At 44.7% G+C, this 18647-nt stretch overlaps 3 protein-coding genes across 20 annotated transcripts; 2 read left to right on the top strand and 1 right to left on the bottom strand.

Moving 5' to 3' along the window:
* The first annotated feature begins 212 nt into the window (after nucleotides 1-212).
* On the top strand, nucleotides 213-2282 carry LOC100846391 (AAA-ATPase At3g28610). Its single transcript, XM_010234910.2, has 3 exons — nucleotides 213-796; nucleotides 904-986; nucleotides 1321-2282. The coding sequence occupies exons 1-3, from the start codon at nucleotides 213-215 to the stop codon at nucleotides 2175-2177; spliced, it is 1524 nt and encodes a 507-aa protein (XP_010233212.1). The 3' UTR covers nucleotides 2178-2282.
* Nucleotides 2283-2873: 591 nt separating this feature from the next.
* Nucleotides 2874-6594, bottom strand: LOC100829492 (cell division protein FtsZ homolog 2-2, chloroplastic). Its single transcript, XM_003568303.4, has 7 exons — nucleotides 5744-6594; nucleotides 5173-5472; nucleotides 4534-4624; nucleotides 3958-4082; nucleotides 3589-3681; nucleotides 3383-3448; nucleotides 2874-3305 (listed from the first exon to the last, which is right to left on the bottom strand). Exons 1-7 carry the CDS (start codon nucleotides 6362-6364, stop codon nucleotides 3180-3182), a joined length of 1422 nt encoding a protein of 473 aa, XP_003568351.1. The 5' UTR covers nucleotides 6365-6594; the 3' UTR covers nucleotides 2874-3179.
* A 1333-nt stretch (nucleotides 6595-7927) lies between these two features.
* Nucleotides 7928-18248, top strand: LOC100828688 (transcription factor TGAL5). 18 transcript variants are annotated; one of them, XM_024459321.1, is made up of 16 exons: nucleotides 7929-8345; nucleotides 9505-9640; nucleotides 9929-10350; nucleotides 11179-12760; nucleotides 12883-13029; nucleotides 13483-13595; nucleotides 13914-13996; nucleotides 14142-14366; nucleotides 15153-15200; nucleotides 15293-15352; nucleotides 15455-15532; nucleotides 15624-15669; nucleotides 15748-16019; nucleotides 16095-16334; nucleotides 17702-17844; nucleotides 17939-18188. In XM_024459321.1, the coding sequence occupies exons 4-16, from the start codon at nucleotides 12642-12644 to the stop codon at nucleotides 18024-18026; spliced, it is 1662 nt and encodes a 553-aa protein (XP_024315089.1). In that variant the 5' UTR covers nucleotides 7929-8345; nucleotides 9505-9640; nucleotides 9929-10350; nucleotides 11179-12641; the 3' UTR covers nucleotides 18027-18188. The 18 variants fall into 18 exon arrangements, with proteins under 18 accessions (XP_024315093.1, XP_024315092.1, XP_024315089.1 ...); XM_024459320.1 differs by having other exon boundaries at nucleotides 7929-9190; XM_024459325.1 differs by having other exon boundaries at nucleotides 7928-9640; nucleotides 13483-13577; nucleotides 13917-13996.
* The last annotated feature ends 399 nt before the right edge of the window (nucleotides 18249-18647 follow it).

The raw sequence follows: 18647 nt of genomic DNA, 5'->3' as shown, positions 1-18647 counted from the left end.
CTGAAATAACTTAACGCTCGATATACCATACGTGTCCGCGTCCGTGTCTAACTCGAACTCCAAGGACGCGTCCGAACGTGCTGCCTGTCCGATACTCCGATGTCCACTGCAACCCGGCCGGCAACGGCAAGCTCTTGCTTCTATATAACCGTCCGTCCGGACACGTCGATGTAACGCAGCTTGCCCGGCAGGTTTGTATTGTAATAATCAAGATGATGGGCATGGGAGCAGTGCTGGAGCACCTCCGGTCGTCGGCGTGGTACTACGTGACGCCTGTGGTGGCGGCGTGCGCCCCGATCGGCGTGCTCCGGACCTACTTCAACCACCACCTCCGGCGGCCCGTGCGCCGCCTCCTCCCGTTCCTGGACACCTTCGTCACCATCGACATCGTCGCCTCCGACTCCTCCGCCTACTCGTACAGCTACCACCGGGACAAGGCCAAGTCGAGCGACGCCTACGCGGAGGTGCTGGCGTACCTGAGCGAGGTCTGCTCCCGGGAGGCGCGGGAGCTGTGCGCCGAGGGCGCGGAGGAGGGCAACGGCTTCGTGCTCAGCCTCCGCCAGGGCCAGGAGGTGGCCGACGAGTTCGAGGGCGTCACCATGTGGTGGTCGGCCGTGGCCGGGAACAACAGGAACTCGTATGAGCCGGACAAGTGCTGCCGCTTGACGTTCCACGAGCGGCACCGGAGGCTCGTCGTCGAGGATTACCTGCCGCACGTCCGGCGCACCGGGCAAGAGGTCACGTTCCGCAACCGTCCTCGCAGGCTCTACTCAAACAAGGCGGACATCACATACATGTAAGTAACTTAACTCGATTAATAATCACCCTTCTCTGCTAGCCGCAGAGATTTACTTTAGCTTGCTTTGATTAATTTGACTAATTTGCCACGAAATTAATTAATAGTTCGTCGAGGGAGGACGTGTGGAGCTACATCGAGTTCAATCACCCCACCACCTTCGACACCCTGGCCATGGACCCAGCCAAGAAGAAGAAGATGTCAGCTCCGACTACTCACTCGAGGAAGAAGAACACACGCGAGTACTAGACACAGAGATTTTTGTGCAGCGAACTCACTGCTGCTTTTCGGTTTTCTTCCTTTTATTCCAGCGATAACAGAACACGAGATAAGCTCGCAACAACCACGACGTGATCCCTGCCATCCCAAGGATCGGGTAGTTGGGCATCTCAATGGCCTAATGCCAGATGCTAAACGCACGGCACACACATCAGACGTGGGCTCGTGCCTAACTGAATATTGAAACAGTAAACGGCAAAGTAAACAACTAGGCTACTGCTACTGCTATGCGATTAAGTTTATTCAACAGAAGATCATGGACAACCTCGACGACTTCCGCAACAGCAGGGACTACTACAACCGCATCGGGAAGGCGTGGAAGCGAGGTTACTTCCTGTACGGCCCGCCAGGCACCGGCAAGTCCACCATGATCGCCGCCATGGCCAACTACCTCAACTGTGACATCTATGACATTGAGCTCACCACCCTGCGTACCAACAGCGACCTCCGCAAGCTCTTCATCGAGACCACGGGCAAGTCCATCGTCGTCATCGAGGACATCGACTGCTCCCTCGACTTGACCGGCAGCCGTGGCAACAAGCCGACGCGGACTCCTCGACCACGACAACAAGATGACGGCAGCAGCAGCAACGACATGGCGATGCATTTCTCTAAAAGCATGGTGACGCTATCCGGCCTCCTCAACTTCACCGACGGGCTTTGGTCGGCGCACAGCGGAGAGCGGATCATCGTCTTCACCACCAATTACGTCCACCAGCTTGATCCGGCGCTCATCCGCCGTGGACGGATGGACATGCACATCGAGATGTCGTATTGCAAGTTTGAGGCCTTCAAGACGCTGGCCAACAACTACCTTGGGCTTGACAAAGTGGTCGACGCGCACCCGATGTTCGACGCAATTAAGGAGCTGCTGCAGGTGGTGGAGATAGCCCCAGCGGATGTCGCCGAGTGTCTGATGGCGTCCACGGGCAAGGAACGTGATGCAGACACTTGCCTCCGGAGTCTGCTTGACGAGCTCAAAAACAGGGCCAAGAAAAAGAAGGCGTCCGAGGCCGAGAAAGAAAGGGAAGGCAGCCGAGCTCGTAAACAAGGCCAAGACAAAGTAGGCGGCCAAGGACGACGTCCTTTAGTGAAAACTTAAAACTTTCAATCCTGACGATTAGATCCAAAATAGATGGATCAGATGGAATGTGGAAACTCTAATCACTTAAATACGTTTTATTAAAACCACCCCATGTGATTAGAGGTCAAGGGTTTTTTCATAAAATGTGTTTAAGTGATCAGATGTACCCCCTTTCGTCTCATCCCATCCGTTTACTTAGGATCTAAAGGATACAATTAAGAATAGAGGTTTTCACATATAACATGTCCTGATATAGAGTTTGGATTAAGTTACGTCCACATTTATTCGTACAATTTTTTTGTGTGTCATCTGAATAATGTACACGATTCACTATTTAAGCTGTGATATATCTTTTTTTCATGGGTGGGGGTGCGGGGTGCCGCCTGGTGCAATGTGTAGTTACTAGTATTAGGAAGGAGGGCGTACTGGTACTCGAGAAGGCTGGACCGTTCTGGGCCATATTTTGAATCTCGATTTTTCCAGTTAACCGATAACCGAATTGACAGAGATAATTTCGCTTTTTTTATATCGCTAACCGACTTTAGGATCAAATTTTCCAGTTTCGGTCTAGGGGGTTCAGTCCCAATTATTTCAGTTTGATAGATCGGTTCTGGGTTAATATGCTCACCCCTAACCGTGGTATGGGCAGGGGGCAGGTGATTTCATCCAGTCTATCTATCTTGATCCGACGAATCAAAATGATTGGACAAAAAATGGAGATGGAGAAAAGGTGCCTTTATAGTACGGAGTACTAGTAGATACAGAGATAGACTAGGGCCTGTTTTTCAAGAATCGGCTTGTTTCTTGGAACAAGAAAAAGAAATCCTGTGTTCCAAGAGGAAGCCTCGGACGCCTGAGAAAACACATAGCATGTTTACACGTTGATGAGATACGGTTCAGATGTGCTCTAATGCTGCCAGTCTATTATCTAAAGCTTGCAACGGAAGAAAACAAAGGAGGGAACATAAGTACGATGCTACAAGAAACGAGAATGAAGAGATGAGCTAAACTGCTGGGGTTTTAGCCTCTGGAAAACCCTGAACGTCCTTTCCTTTGTAGGAACTCTGGAATCTGCAACTTTGGGCCTTCCTCCTGGGAGGATGAAGAGAACCAAGTGTTGCGACCATGATTGTTGTCACCTCCAACCTGAACATGCAAAACTCGCATTAGAATACAGAACATAAATGAGCAGACAGCAGTCGAAAGATGCAAGAGAATGTTACCTGCGCAGATCGGCTTTGACCTTCCTCCTGGCGCTTGAATCCAGTTGCAATCAAAGTTATGCTCACCTGAACAGAGATATCATGTTATTGACATGTGCAATACCAGGGTTGGTTTCGATGACAGTTCAGTGTAAACTACTTGTTTACATCAGAAAAGTAGTACCCCCTCTGAGGGAGTAGCTGTTATGTGATATACATTTACTTACCTGACCAGTATATGATGGGTCTATAACAGAGCCAAAAATCAGATTTGCACCAGGATCGACAAGATCATATATCACTTCAGCTGCTGCATTCACCTAAAGAAAATGATCACCAGTGGGGTTCGGTCCAAATGTAATTCAAAGTTGGTTGGCAAAAACATGCAATTCAAAAGAAGCATTTGAAAATTTAGCGATGCACTTCCATATAGGCTCATTCCGAACTCCAAGTTATTGAGGTATAAAACCTGATCTAGAAATATGACCTTCTAAATTACCTAAATGCAGAAATTATCCATTAAAGAACAAATGCATTTGCCTGGCTATGTTTGTCAAGACCAAAACTAGCATGCGTGACAAGCCATGTACACACACCTCTGTCAATGTTAGGTCACTTCCTCCAGTGATATTCCAAACGATTCCTGTTGCTCTTTCAATACCAATATCAAGTAGAGGAGACTGGATGGCATTGAGTGCAGCATCTCTTGCTCTTGTTTTACCTGCAAACAGGCCAACAGAAACAGCAGGACAAAAACGGGAGGGTAAGAGGCTGCTGGTGTGTAACTTTTGGCTCTGATGTTAGGAAATGCAACATCAGCAAGCTTAGGAGTTAGGATTCAATATAACGATATTTAGAAAAACTCAATCAGGGGGGGAGACCCCCCCCCCCCCCTTTGACGTTTTCAATTAAGAAGGTGAGTCCTTAACCAATATAACGGTATAAGACAACAGAAAATGTGATAACATGTAGTACACCATACTGTTTATATATAATGAAGTGGAACTTTGTCTTTAGTTACAAAATTCTCAAGAAATTGCATTCCACTTATTTTAATAGCATGATATCCTTGGGAGTTTCATTAGAAGTATTAGTGGTACATGAACACGAGGCAGTATGCATATGCATGCAGCTATTTCATGCTGAACAAATATGGTTCCCTGAAAATTTACCTGTCGCTGTTCCAATGCCCATCAAGGATGAACCTGCATCTGACATAACTGATCGAACATCAGCAAAGTCAACATTGACCAAGCCTGGCACCTACATGCGAAAAAAAGGTGGCAGTAAATCATGTGTCTAAAAAATGTATGAACTTTCATACTCGTGACTTAGCAATGCGAATGGCATGACAAGATGACAAGCAGAGAGGCACACAATGGTGTGTGAAAGGATAGCTAGAAAGAATCAAAGAAACAAGCGCAATGGTCAACAATGGCATTCTAAAATTATTTCTGCAAGTGTATGGACAATGGTCAAAACTAAGATAAAATGGTGTAGCTTGGATATATTTGGAGCATAAATAATGTTGACTTGCACTAAAGCAAATATATAGGATGGATACATCAGGAAGGAACTATGAAATAGTGACAAAAATACTTAAAACCTGATACATGGTGAATGTGATATTTTTGAAAGAAAAAATGATGAAGGAAATGATCAAGGGCGTTTGTTAATCCCTAGTTGCACGATTGTGTAAACTACTATACTGTAGCCAGACTTTGTTTTTAAGACATCACATATGCCGCTTCTTCAAAATCATACTTGACAACTGCAACATAGCTAACATAAGGTATATCATATTCTCTTACAGTGATGATATCTGAGATTCCACGAACACCTTGCCGAAGAATATCATCTGCCAAATTGAATGCTTCTGTCACAGGAGTATTTGGGGAAACAGCAGTCAGTAACTTGTCATTTGGGATTACTATCAGTGTATCAACATTGCTTCTCAAGGATGCAATTCCTTCTTGTGCCTGAAGTGCCCGCCTTCTTCCCTCGAATGAAAATGGAGTTGTCACAATTCCGACAGTTAGTATACCCATGGATTTTGCAATCCCAGCTATGATGGGCGCCCCACCAGTGCCTGTACCACCGCCCATTCCAGCCTGCAAATTGAATCTAAAGGTTCAAAAGCGACCAGTTGAGCATATATCAACATCATATTTGTTTCAATAAAAGCAAAAAGGCACATAAATGTTCACATTTTTGTAAATTATGACTTAATATATCTATCTAGGATATCATGACTATCTAAGTTAGATCAATTAAGGATATGATAAATCTGTACACTAAATGCCAAGAAAAGTGTGCCATTCACTAATTCTACACCAATCAAGCAACAGCAAAAGCACAATTTGCACAGGTAGCAGGGCTTACCGTCACAAACACCATATCAGCACCAGAGACTGCCTGTTCTACCAACTCCTGGCTTTCCTTGGCTGCGTTCATGCCAATTTCCGGGTTCCCACCAGCACCAAGACCTCGTGTCAACTCCTGACCAATCGGTAACCTATTCTCCGGATCAAGGGGCGACATTCTCATAGCCTGGAAATCGGTATTCACGATCCAGAATTCGACCCCCTTCATGGAGCTCTCAATCATCCTGTTCACAGCATTGGAGCCACCACCTCCAACACCAATGACTTTAATCCGGGGCTCATTGTAGCGGTACGTGATAGAGGTGTCTGGTAAGCTTTCAGTGGCTTTTCCGATACCCTCCTCCTTGCTTGGGGCGGCAATTGCACCATTATCCTCTCCATAAAGCATCGAGATCTCAGGATGGAGGTCATACAGGGTATCCTTGGTGCGCCGTGGCCCAGACGAACGCGGATTTGCGGAGCATTCGAGCCGCCGACTAGGGCAACCAGAAAACCGCTTCTTTCTCTGATAATGCTTTGCACTCGCACCAAGAAACATCTTCGCAGGAACAGGAAGGGGCGGATCTAGATGGTGTGGCGGGTGTGTGCCGGCACACCCAAAATCTGTGGAGAAGCTCATACCTCGAAACCCCAAAGTCCAAGATTGCAAACGGGGCGGAGACAGCAGGAGCGCGGTGAGGTACAACGGAGACGGCGATGGAGGAGATGCGCGTGAGCGTCTGCAACTCTAGGGCACGGCGGTCGCAGGAGAGATTTCAGAGCCGCCTTGTTTCGGCCTGGATATTTGGGCAGTAGGTTAAGCAAAGCTACGGGTAAAGTGGCGAGGAAAACTCTGGCTGAAGTGACGATGGTTCAGATCGTTGGCTGGGGTGGGGCGTGGGTGGACGGAGAGTCCGAAAGCGGAGATTCCACAATTTTGAATTTTTGACAGCTCAGAATTTACGGCAGTTCGATTTGACAGAAACAGAGTACTCCCTCCGATTTCATAATTTTGTCGAAATATTTTACATGTATCTAGACGTTTTTTAGGAAGAGATACATCCATTTTTTGGTAAATTTAAGACAAGAATTATGAAAGGATGTAGGCCTGAGCAAAAAGATCGAAGTTCGATAATCTTATTGAACGCTCGCTAACTCAGTTCGTTAACTATAGAACCAAACATGACTTTCTTTTTAGATCGTTAAGCTTAACGATCTTAACGAGCGAGCTCGGCGGGCGCTCGTTAAGCTCGTTAGCGAGCTCGTCTCGTACATCACTTGTGAGTGGATACGGAAACTTATTTTGTTGTTGGAATTATGTTATTATTTCTCTTCTGTTGTGTTATTTCTAATCTTTATAAATTTGTTTAACTTTTGATATATTTTGATTGCTGCCAAAATTTATCCCAAGCAAATAGGTAATGCCCAAAAAATTTAGATCAGCATGCCATCTATTATCTTAACGAATTTTTACTTTTTAACGAGTTTAACGAGCGCCTCGCGAGCTCTTAACGAACCGAGCCGAACAATGGTTTCAGATCGTTAACGATAACGATCTTAACGAACCAAGCTTAACGAACCGAGCGTGCTCGTTAGCCAGCCCTAAACGGAGGGGGTAACTTTTAAAAGGGTTACAGCAGAAACTTCCCTTTCTGCTTGACATCATGCCATGGCACAATACAGAAAATATACAAATTTAACAAAAAAAAAATTCCGAATCGGAGCTACTCCCCATTTTCCATTCAAACGAGAACGGAAAACAACATTGTTTGGTACAAAGAAGGGGAGCGAGGGGAAAGTAGCGGAGCCCGATGCTGCGTTATTTCCTAGCGAATTCATCTTGGTTGGTTGAAGATATCGTGACTTGAGAGCCCGGTAGCGGCCGATACGTCAACCGTTGTCTTCGTTAAATGTACACTTTAGCCGTATCATTTTAATATTTGGACCGTATTATTTGCTTTCTATTTTCATCATTTGTCGCTTCACACAAGTCAACTTATCTAGTAAAAACTTATGTCAAGTGAAAACTTGCAAACTTCCGTAGTGAGCCGTTGGGTCGAGAATATAAGGTTCAGATCAAAAGTAAAATTCCTCGGAACACTTAAATAGATTTTTATGCAAAACCCTTACCTAATTCCACACCTTAGAAACGATATACAAGAGAAAAAAACGGTTCGCAAAAAAGAAAAAAAGAACTCCCGTTCCCCCCCTCTCTCGAAGCGGATCTGGAGGCGACGCTGGCGACCCCCACCTCTCTCCTCGCGCTAGCTCTCCACCCCACCCCTCTCTCTCTGTCTCCCCACCCCTATCCTTCCTAGCGCGAGTGGCCGGCGCCCCAATCCTCTCTTGGCAACAGCCAATCGGAGGCCATGGCGGCACTGGCCCATGCTATGGGCGATGGTGCGGCATCCTGGCCTGGCGGCGGGGCCGCGGCTCCACGCGGTGTAGGCGGTGGCCACCGTTCGGCCGGGCGCAGTGGCAGACCTCCGCGACCTGGCGCTGCCCCCACCCTATGGCCAGGTGCAACGACGGGGACCTCCTCGTTCTCGGTCATGCTGCCCGCTTAGTACTGCCCCCAGGTGACGACGAGGGCCGATGGCGTGAGACGATTGAATTGATCGGTAAGATCAGAACGACACATTGCTTCCCATCTGAATCGTTATGCGCAAGGGGGTTTTGCGCGCAAAAATCCCTTTTAAGCTGCGTGAGAGATTCCCACCTTTGATCAAGGGTTTACGACGAAAGTTCGCAAATTTCACTGGACTCAACCTTTTTTTTAACACTGATGAAGAATCGGATTTACTTTTTTTTTTAGAACATAGAATCGGATTTACTCGGATAAGGAGTTCAGACTGCTCGGACTGGGCCGAACGGTGGGGTTACGCCCGTTGCGCTGGCCCAACAGAATTGGGGTGCGGGTGCGTAGAGTCAAAATCAGCAAGATTAAGGTTTAGGCTTCAGCTTCAGCTTTGGATGCTTCTAACAATCTCAAAAGCACTTCTTTCGTTTATAAATGAAGCTGAGAAGCATTTTTGTGAAACTGAGAAACACTTTCGAACGTGCATGCTTCTCAGCTTCACGTGTAAACGAATGTTTTTTGAAATTTTAAAAGATGGAGCAGAAGCACTAATAAACAGTTCCTTAGCGCCATATAGCGGCTCGGTCGCGGTCCAAGTCCGACGTCCAAGAGAGACCGGACGGCCGCAGACCGCAGCACTCAAGCCCACAGTCATCACACGCCAACGGCACCGCCCAACGCCGAATTCGATCGTCGGCGTTTCCCCCCCTCCCTGCGTGGCCGCGTGCGTCCTCCACGGAAACCACAAAGTCAGTATGCGCCACCGGGACCCGCGAAGCAGAACTGAACCTCCACAAAATCGTTTGCCTCCTCATCACCACCGCTTCTCGCCGCCTGAGAACCCTACCCGCCTTGTCCCCGACCGCGTTCCATCGCCCCCTTCGCAAGGTACGGTTTCCTTCCTCCACGCCGCAGCAATTTTTTTTATGTACTCCGTATTTGTTTGCACACAGTAATGTGTCTCAGTCGAAGCCGCATCAGTGTGCTGCTCATTATAGGTATCTGTAACCAGCGTGATTTTTTTTTAATTTTTTTGTTGCACTTTTATTTCCGCGTTTCCACTGTTTAATTCGGTCGGAATGTCGATCGAGCTAGTACATGAAATCGGTTTATCTGGGTCAAAATTTTGCTGTACCAATTGGGCCCCTTAGTACTACTGTGGAAATCGCGTCGTTATTTGCATAACTTGCCTTGTTGAACAGTTGAAGTCTTCAGCAGTCATCTCACATAGTCACATCTCGGTGGTCCACATGGCGTGATTGGGGACCCTCAGCAGTATGGCAGGAGGCAGAAGCAGAAGCAGGAGATGTTGGATTTGTATTATAATCATGATCTCAGGTCTGGAACTGATCTATCAGAGTCTGCATCCCTTTCTCCAAGGGACAGCATTTCACCATGGGATTTTTTAGCCTTCATTGCTGCTTGCTGTATACTCTGATTTCTAATCCTCTGGCACATGCATTCCTATCTCCTATTCCTGTTGTTTCATAATCCTTCAAATCGAAAGAGGCCGTAAACTTTGATGTTCCTTTACACTTCTGGGACATCTTTTGTTATGACTAAGAGATAAACTTCTTCATCAAAGTATGCAAGGATCCTGATTCCTCTCCACTTGATAATGTGCAGGTTCTGGAAATGGGCTGGACTGGGCCATGAGTGCTGAGCCTTAGAATGATTTTGAAATGTCAATATCTCAAAGAACATCTCCCTCTTCACGCCTGGCCCCCTGACTTTGACTCCTTTGGCCCCCTTTATAGTTTTGTTCCTTGTTTCTTTCTCTTTCTTTTTCTTTTTGAGTCCCCTTGGGGCTCCTTTGTTGCCTGTTTGTACTTGCGCTTCTTGCGCCTTCTTCTTAATGAAAATGACACGCTGCTCGGCGTGTTCGAGAAAAAAAAAATCTCAAAGAACTTGTCATACATTGTGTTCTTTCTGAGGCAAAATTACCTAATAGGCGCAACCTTCACCTCACTTGAAGAGCTCAGAAACAATTGGGGTTTCATTTTAATGCGGCTGATTCTACACCAGCTTAACTCTATCCTAGTTATATGGTATTTTTTCTTGTTCTCTTATTAGGACTTCACATGTTGTTCATGACATTCTTCATTACAGTATAGTTTCTGCAGTGTTTTCTCAGCAGACTGGTTCTTCAAGCTATATGGTTTACGCAAATGTTTATTTATTTTTCTTTTTTCAATTGTTTGGTTCCATGGTTTTACATGTAATTTCCACTGGTACTGTTTGTGACAACATTTTTTACTTGGTTGGTACTGTTGCAAGTTTTAACTTTTAACCATGTACACAATAGTAATGGTTGCCAGAATTCGCCTTCTCTTCCAGTTCCACCATCACATATTTAGTTCAGTTTGCTACGAAAGAATACTCTCATTGGGCATGTCATTCTTTTTCCGATTGGTGGACATGCCTTTTTGGATAAACATGTATGCTCAGTTTGGCTTCTCCAGTAATATATGGTATTATCTCTAAAAGTCCATATTTTAAGTTATAGGGATCCTAAAAGTCACCTGCTAGGCCTTCTTCTGCTGAGAAATCTCCTAGGCTCTTGCGGCTTCAGCTTATAAAAGGCATAACAAAATGAAAAGCAAACCATCAATTGGACCTTAGTTCAGCTTATAAACCCAATATCTGAAATTTAAATTAAGCCAAATGAACCTTAAATTAATAGGATGATACACTGTGGTTTTCTCTGTGTTTACCTTTTATTGTTCCTTGTAACGAAAAATGTTATTCACATAAGAAAACTCAGTTGGAACTTACAAGCTGCAAGCACTTGCAATTCTCGATTTTTTTTTAAATTTCCGTTATCAATCCCTTATCTTTCTTGTTTTATGTATTTAATGATGATACCCATTTTGCAGTTCTGAAGTCTGAACCAGGTGATTTGATGAGGTCTATTTGATTTCCATTGCCTGACTGAGTTCTCAGTGGAGCTGCCATTATATTGAACTATCAGAGATGTCTGTTTGTAACCATGATTCCAGTCCCAAATGCACTTCCATTTCTGGGATATCCACCATGTTTTCACAGAGAAAATTTGTTAAGATGCAACATTTGATCTCCTGTGCAATTTTTGGTTGAAGATCTTTGGAGAGCCTTTTAAGGTGTTTGGTATTGTGGTGGATTCTCATAATCTCGGTTGCCCCGCTCACTTTCCCTATTCTATTGTTTGGTCAATTAATTTCTTTCTTTTCTCATGTGTATTTTCGCAGAGCGGATATTAATATAAATTCAACACAACACAATTTAGCAACAGAAAACTGCAAGTTGACATTGCATATTCTGTATTTCACACAAACAAAAGGAGAGGACTGCCGTACATCTTCAGAAATGATAGGTTTGTTGTTCATAGAAAATGGGTCTTTAGATGCTACTTCTTATGAATTTTGTGCCAGGATAACGCACAATATCCATAGAAGTCCAGTGTGGTTCATTCCATTGACTGATGCCTACAGCTCCTGGTTGCAGAAGATTTTGGGGAGCACAAAGTTAATGGTCAGGGATTGTATCACGAAGTTGTTTCTTTTCATCTTTGTGCTCCAAGCTTGCTAAGTTAATTTGCTTCTCTGTGCAAGTTTCTTTCTTTTTAGCCAAGTGCATATTACACAGAAATCGTGTCCTCAGAGGGGTGAAAGGCATGAGAAATCTGTGCACAACTCAGACCCCAGGATCTTTCGAGTGAGTATAAATGCACCTTCACTTCACCGCACCACACCGGCTTCTTTCACATATACTCGTTGGCCCTACTTTATCCAAAGTGTTAAGCACTAATAAGTGTTGATTAACAGGCAACTTTGTCAAAAAATATATTCTCATAACAGATAGTGATCCATAGCATTTCCAAACAGAGTGAAACGGCAATGCTAAAATTAAATTTCTACTTGAGGAGAAATCCTTTTAGTATTTGGTGCATGACAAGGCAATGATGCTGACCTATTAGCTATTTAGCTGGGGGTAAGGATTATCTCAAACAAGCCCCATTTCCTGGCCCCCAAAATATACTTCTAAGCATTTACAGCAGAAAGATGGATGGATCATGGACGCGTAGAATTGCTCTCCCTTTTGTTCTTAGAAAAAGAAGTCTTGTGTTCCTCCTCTTACCTCTCTCTCCTCAATGATCCTTTTGCTGAGAGTACTTGCTGTCCCAGAAGCGAGGCCAGAGGGCACCCAATGAGGGATGTAAGGTGGTTACGGGCAGTATAGTAGGCGACAGAAATCCTGACAGAGAAAAGCCTACCACATCTTTCCCTATCCCTTCTCTCCTCTCTTTTCATCATCTCTCTCTAGCCTGTGAAAACTGAAAAGGGAAACATGCTCCTAGGGCATGTTCAAAAGGACACAATATCTTCTTCGGGGTACAGTAGTGGATGAAACTCCAAGGGCGATTCGATTTGACAGTGTGGGAGAAGACAGACAAGAAAGGAGGCAACGTCCTATCATATGGTATGCTCTTCTTTCTCTAGTTTCCGCCTCTTGAATATAGCATACTTTGAATACATGGTACATGCATATTCATATGCATGTGAACCTACCTAGCTCAATAGTGTACTGTTCACTTCTTCTAGCAGAGTTCTTCTACTCATTGTCATGGTGCAAGGTGAAGAGAGTTCTTGGAGTATGGCAAGCGATCGTGATAGAGCTGTACCATTCGGCCAAGCACTTGCATATGGAATCCAAGGCCATGCTCCCGCTGCACCACCTGCCAACTTCCTGTACTGCTGCTTCGCTCTCTAGTCTATCTATATCTCTGCTGTTTTTCTCTTTCAACTACTAGTACATGCGAAGACAACACAGCTAAAGTTCTTTTGCATCTTCTAGTTTTCAAGTCCAGCATTTGCTTGCTATAAAATATAGCCTCCTCCCCTCACCTCCTTTTAACTACCTTTATAACCAACTCTCCCTGCTATATATATCCAACCTTGGTCTTATTGGATTACACCTCTTCCCACGAACCAAATAGTTTCTTAATGCCTAAGGCCTGGATCCTGTAAGTGATTTCCTTACCCTCCTCCATCTTTTGGCTCTGATCCTTATCTCTTCACCTCTAGACCTCAGACTTTCTTTCATTGCCTTTACATTGAAAAGTTTTAGTTTTTATCAGCTCAGCCATATATTGCATACGGCTACCACTGGTGCTTAATTCTGTGCGCTACTGCTTGTTCCAGGGAGTTGCAACCTGCAGCCGCTGCTTACTTTGGTGAGTTGGGGGAGGCCCTTATCCATGGCACCTGTGCTGGTGTCAATCCTGTCATGATCGAAGGTGATGCCCACACGAAGTGTAAGAGACTTGCCTTTTCTCTACACCTCGATCTTCCTCTCTCTATCTCCAAACCTTAACCACCTACGAGAAAGGCTTCTGTCTTTGCTCAACTTCCCCCACAGCACCACATAGATAGGCAAAACATACTTTGGCTTTTGCCTTGCCAAACACAGCCATGAGCCCTAACCACATGTAATTTTGGGGCGGCAGCATAACCGGTGTGATCCCACAACTTCCCACGCCTCACCTCTCTCTCCTTTCTTTGTCTACATTTTTGCAACCTCTCGTGGGAGAGAGCTATTGACAAGGCCTTTAATTCCATTTGTATGTATGCAGCAGCAGCATATCTTGCAGCTAGGCCCCCCACACTGGAGATCTTCCCTTCTTGGCCAATGAGTCATCTACAGCAGCCGTACAGTGTAAGCACTGCTTCGCTCGATCATTCACAGGCTCCTACAGTTTCTTGCTGAACCCAACAGAAAAAAAGTTGTTCCTGGTTAATTAACTGCTCACTGTCTTCCTCTGCTTTTCTCCTCTTTTTTGTTGGATTTAATTGCTCCACAGGCAAACTCGCAGTCAGTAGGGAGCACTGACTCGAGCTCCGCTCAGAACACAATGTCACAGGCCGAGTTGGTGTCCCCAGTTAGCATGAGGACCGACTGTGGGCAGCAGCAGGAGGTGTTGATGGTGACCATTGATGATTACAACTACAATCAAGGACTTGGGCCGGCAGCAGCAGCGACAGTTACTGCGCCAAGCTTTCAGCAACATGCAGGAGGCCAAGATAAGGTAATAGTGACACGTAAACACTGTTTTTGTCGCCTTCATGGTTTTAAGGTTTTGGAGAAGCTCCTTTTTTTTACATCATTTTGGAGAAGCTCTTAGTTAAGCCTTTCCATGCAAACCAGAGCTTATGTTTTGGTAGGGAATCAGTTTTCTAAAACAGCTTCTTCTTCTTTTGCGCACATCTAAAACAACTTCTTTCAGAGTCATAAACTTGGTCAGAGCTTTGAGCTTAATTGAGCTTGCCTTTGAATAGAAAAATAGAGACTTCATGGTGGTCGTTTGGTGGGAATTGGGCAATGGCACAATTCTAGAACCACTACGGAGTAGGCAATACCGTATATGGTCAAGGCTGGTCCAAGGGGAAAAAAAGGGCTGCCAAAAGATGATTGGGGACATCATAATGGTTATATGTTTCTTCTTTTGATGGATAGAAGCAACATGATAACCACCTGAACTGTTCCTTGGAACATAAAACGACGGCTATAGTAGCACATGCTCCTCCAAATAGTTCACGAGTCACGATGGTTAGCTATTAGAAACTGCTACTATTTTAAGAGAGAGAGAAGCAGGAAACAGCTACTAGTGAATAGGTGCTCCAATGTGTTTATTCTTGACGTTGATAGGTATCTTCCTGTGTAACAACTCCCTCACTCCCATAATAACTGTAGTGGATTTGTACAAGATCTTATACAAATTCAGGACACTTATTTTGGGACGGAGGGAGTAACTAGCTAGCATTCTGCACTGTTCTAACTTCCAATTCGACCTTTCTGGTGTGCTCTGTTGCAGAGGAAGCATGGATCCACAAGAAAAGATGACAAACTGTTAGATCCCAAGGTGTGATTTCATTTGGTATAGTTATGTTGCTTGCATGGCCCTGGATTTGTTTTCTTTGTCATACTCTTACTTGTACCGTTGCAAATTCTCAGACAGAAAGGCGATTGGCTCAGAACAGAGAAGCTGCAAGAAAGAGCAGGCTGAGGAAAAAGGTGCACACCTATTTTTAACGACACAATGCAAAACAATTAAAATCAGTAAAAAGTTTTTTAGAAGAAAAAAACATTATCAAAATAATTTGCATGTCTTTGCAGGCTTATGTTCAGCAGTTAGAAACAGGACGGATTAGGCTTCAGCAAATCGAGCAAGAGCTTCAGAGAGGACGTTCACAGGTTCCAATTCTTGAGAAGCATTCCAACATCCGACCATCTAGTCGTATTCATCCGGTATCGCCATATGATATATAATGCTTTAATTGTTCAGGGTCTGCTCATCGGAGGATGCAGTGCGCCTGGAGATACGAGTCCTGGTAAATATCTAATTCGTTACAGCGTATCTACACAGCGTTTAACTGCATCAGATTCAAAAACTTGATCTGCTAATACAGGCGCTGTGATGTTCGACATGGAGTATGCCCGTTGGTTAGATGAAGACAGTAAGTACATGATAGAGCTTCAGAGTGCACTGCAGGCCCACATCCTCGATGGGAACCTTGGCACCATCGTTGAAGAATGCTTGCGGCACTATGACGAGCTGTTCCACCTGAGGGGTGTGCTCGCTAGGTCCGATGTTTTCCACCTGATGACTGGCATGTGGGCGACACAGTCCGAGCGCTGCTTCCTCTGGATGGCTGGGTTCCGTCCCTCAGAAATCCTTAAGGTCTAGCAACACAAATGGATTATCATTTATTTTTCTTGTGACCCCTGCTGAGTCTTTGTGCTCTTTTTTTATCAGATGCTGACACCGCAGCTTGATCCACTGACGGAGCAGCAGCTGCTGGGGATGTTTAACCTGCAGCAGTCATCGGAGCAGGCTGAGGAGGCGCTGGCACAGGGGCTTAAGCAGCTGCACCAATCACTGGCCGATGCAGTGGGCGCTGGTCCTCTCAACGACGGTGCAGATGTTGCCAACTATACCAGTCTCATGGCTCTAGCGCTTGATAGGCTTGACAACCTTGAGAGCTTTTATCGTGAGGTTAGTAGTCTTCATTGATGTTAAATTTTGTTGTTCTTGTGTGGTTAACCATTTTATGAACATATACAAGATTAAATTATCTTCTTCGATCTGCTGAATGATAAGTAAGCTGATGTAACTACAATAGTTGAAGCTGAAAACTTAATTAATAGACATGAAAATATACTGGTATATTTTAACATTCTTAAGCTCGTAGCTTTATTTATTAGAAAATGTTGAAATGCTGGTCCTACAGAATGTTGTCTTACTTTTCATATAAATAGAAAGGTACTAAACTACTAATGATATAAGCTGTAGTCATGTAGCATGGTCAACTTTGTTTGAGCGACTGCTAGATCATGCAGGTAAACATCATTAGCTCTTTTCAGCATGCATAATCAGTCTGTTATAAACTATCATGGCTGATGTTTGTGGACCAATTATTTGGTGTTTCCTTGAGGAATTGGCTGAGTCTCAGACAAGGTTCTTTCGTATCACATAAAACAAATATCTTGCATAAACACCTCTCACTATCCATATAAAGCCCAAGTAGGAATGTGACGGTCACCTTTTTGGCTTCCATAAATTATTCTGGGTCCCTATCCACATTCTGGCCATGTCTTGTTTATTCTCCCCGTCCCCTTGTTTGCTGGTAGTTCAACAGATGCACAGACATATATGGAATAGCTTGGATGCCATATATGGTGTTGCACTTCTTGCAAAATGCGTAAGGGTTCAGTCCATCAGTTGCAGTCAAGAACACAAGCTAAATCTGAGCACTTAGAGATGAATCGGAGGAGCCTTGCATTAAAGTAGGATCATGCTGCCTCACAAAAAGAGTAGAAAAACAAGTGGTTATCTTTCTGTAGGTTCTCCTCTCTCCCGCATCTGAATAAAAGGAGATTGAGACATCCAATTGCTCTACTTTTGTTTTCCTTTAAAGATACTTTGATTTTGGTTTGTGGATAAACTTCGGTGGAGTAGATAGCTATGTATTTCTTGTGGTGATAATTCGCAGCAATTTAGACATCCAAAGACTTCATAAAGAAACATAAAATCACCTTTATAATTTCGGGCTACCAAGATCCTTTTTTTCATACGACCTTTCGATCTGGTTCCATTATCGAAATAACGTAACAGAGGGCTACCAAGATGTATGCAGTATATATAACATATTAGTAAGTTACAGAAGAAAATTGCATCACACTAGAGATGTACAATGTGCAACAGCAGGAAGCTTTCAACTAGTCCATGTCTGAGGCAAGGACATTTATTTGAACCTTTTATTGTCATCTGATGCTGCCGCCACCAAACATGACAACTTGCTTGCCAATTACGTATCAGTTTTTGTAACTGACCCAATATTTGACATGACATTGCAAGCGAAGGCTGATAATCTGAGACGGCAAACCTTGCATCGCATGCGGCAGATTCTAACCACCAGACAAACAGCTCGGTGCTTTCTCTCCATCGGAGAATATCATCGCCGCCTCCGTGCTCTCAGCTCCATATGGGCGGCCCGTCCTCGCGAGTAAGACGCTCTCTAATCCTTAGTGCACTCATCAGAACTTATGACATATTTTTTTTAACATCGCATCTCACACTCAGCGTACACCCTTCTGCAGGAACTTCATTATGGCGGAGAATGTCAGCTCTACAGGAACAGAATTTCAGGTTCATCAATCTCAGCAAAATCAGTTTTCCGGCCTTTGAAGCATCCGCAGGAGGGTACAAATTCGGCCAACAATGTGTGGAGATTGTATTGTTTTTTTTCCTCTATCGTTATTAAGATATTGGCCGAAAGGAATATCACTAGGGTAAAGAGAACAGCAAGTTGTTAGGCCAGCGGAAGAAATTGGTCTGGCTCTCTTGATATGTTCTGATGGCTCTTGAACTGAATGAAGGGTTAGCACTTTGCAAGAAATTTGGTGCAAAGCAGAGAGAGTATTAGGAAAAGCAGGAGCAGGTGAGACGTGGACTCGCTGCATTTGGACGAGTAGGTCGTTCCATTTGAGAAATGGGCGGAGAAATAAACAAATCTGTGCAGTGCCAAACGACACAGCCACATAAACCGACCGTACCTAATTTACGATATTACAACTTGCATTAAGGCCTGGAGTAGGACAAAATCACGCGGAAAATATGGTTAAGCCTGAAAAACGAGCTGTGCCTTTCGAGATCATTATTTAACCCTTTTGGCCGTGCATGCGTGCCGGCTTTGCAGTGTGGCGAATCGAGCACACAAGTGCGGGTACGCTTCTACATGCTTCTTGTTTGCCACACCTTTTTGTTCAGAATTGCTGTTTGCCGCACCAGATGTTGCGTGCTGCGCTG

The sequence above is a fragment of the Brachypodium distachyon genome, chromosome 2 (assembly GCF_000005505.3).
Source record: "Brachypodium distachyon strain Bd21 chromosome 2, Brachypodium_distachyon_v3.0, whole genome shotgun sequence".
NCBI lineage: Eukaryota > Viridiplantae > Streptophyta > Magnoliopsida > Poales > Poaceae > Brachypodium > Brachypodium distachyon.
Note: the sequence above shows the minus strand (reverse complement) of the source record. Positions and strands in the feature narration are given on the sequence as shown.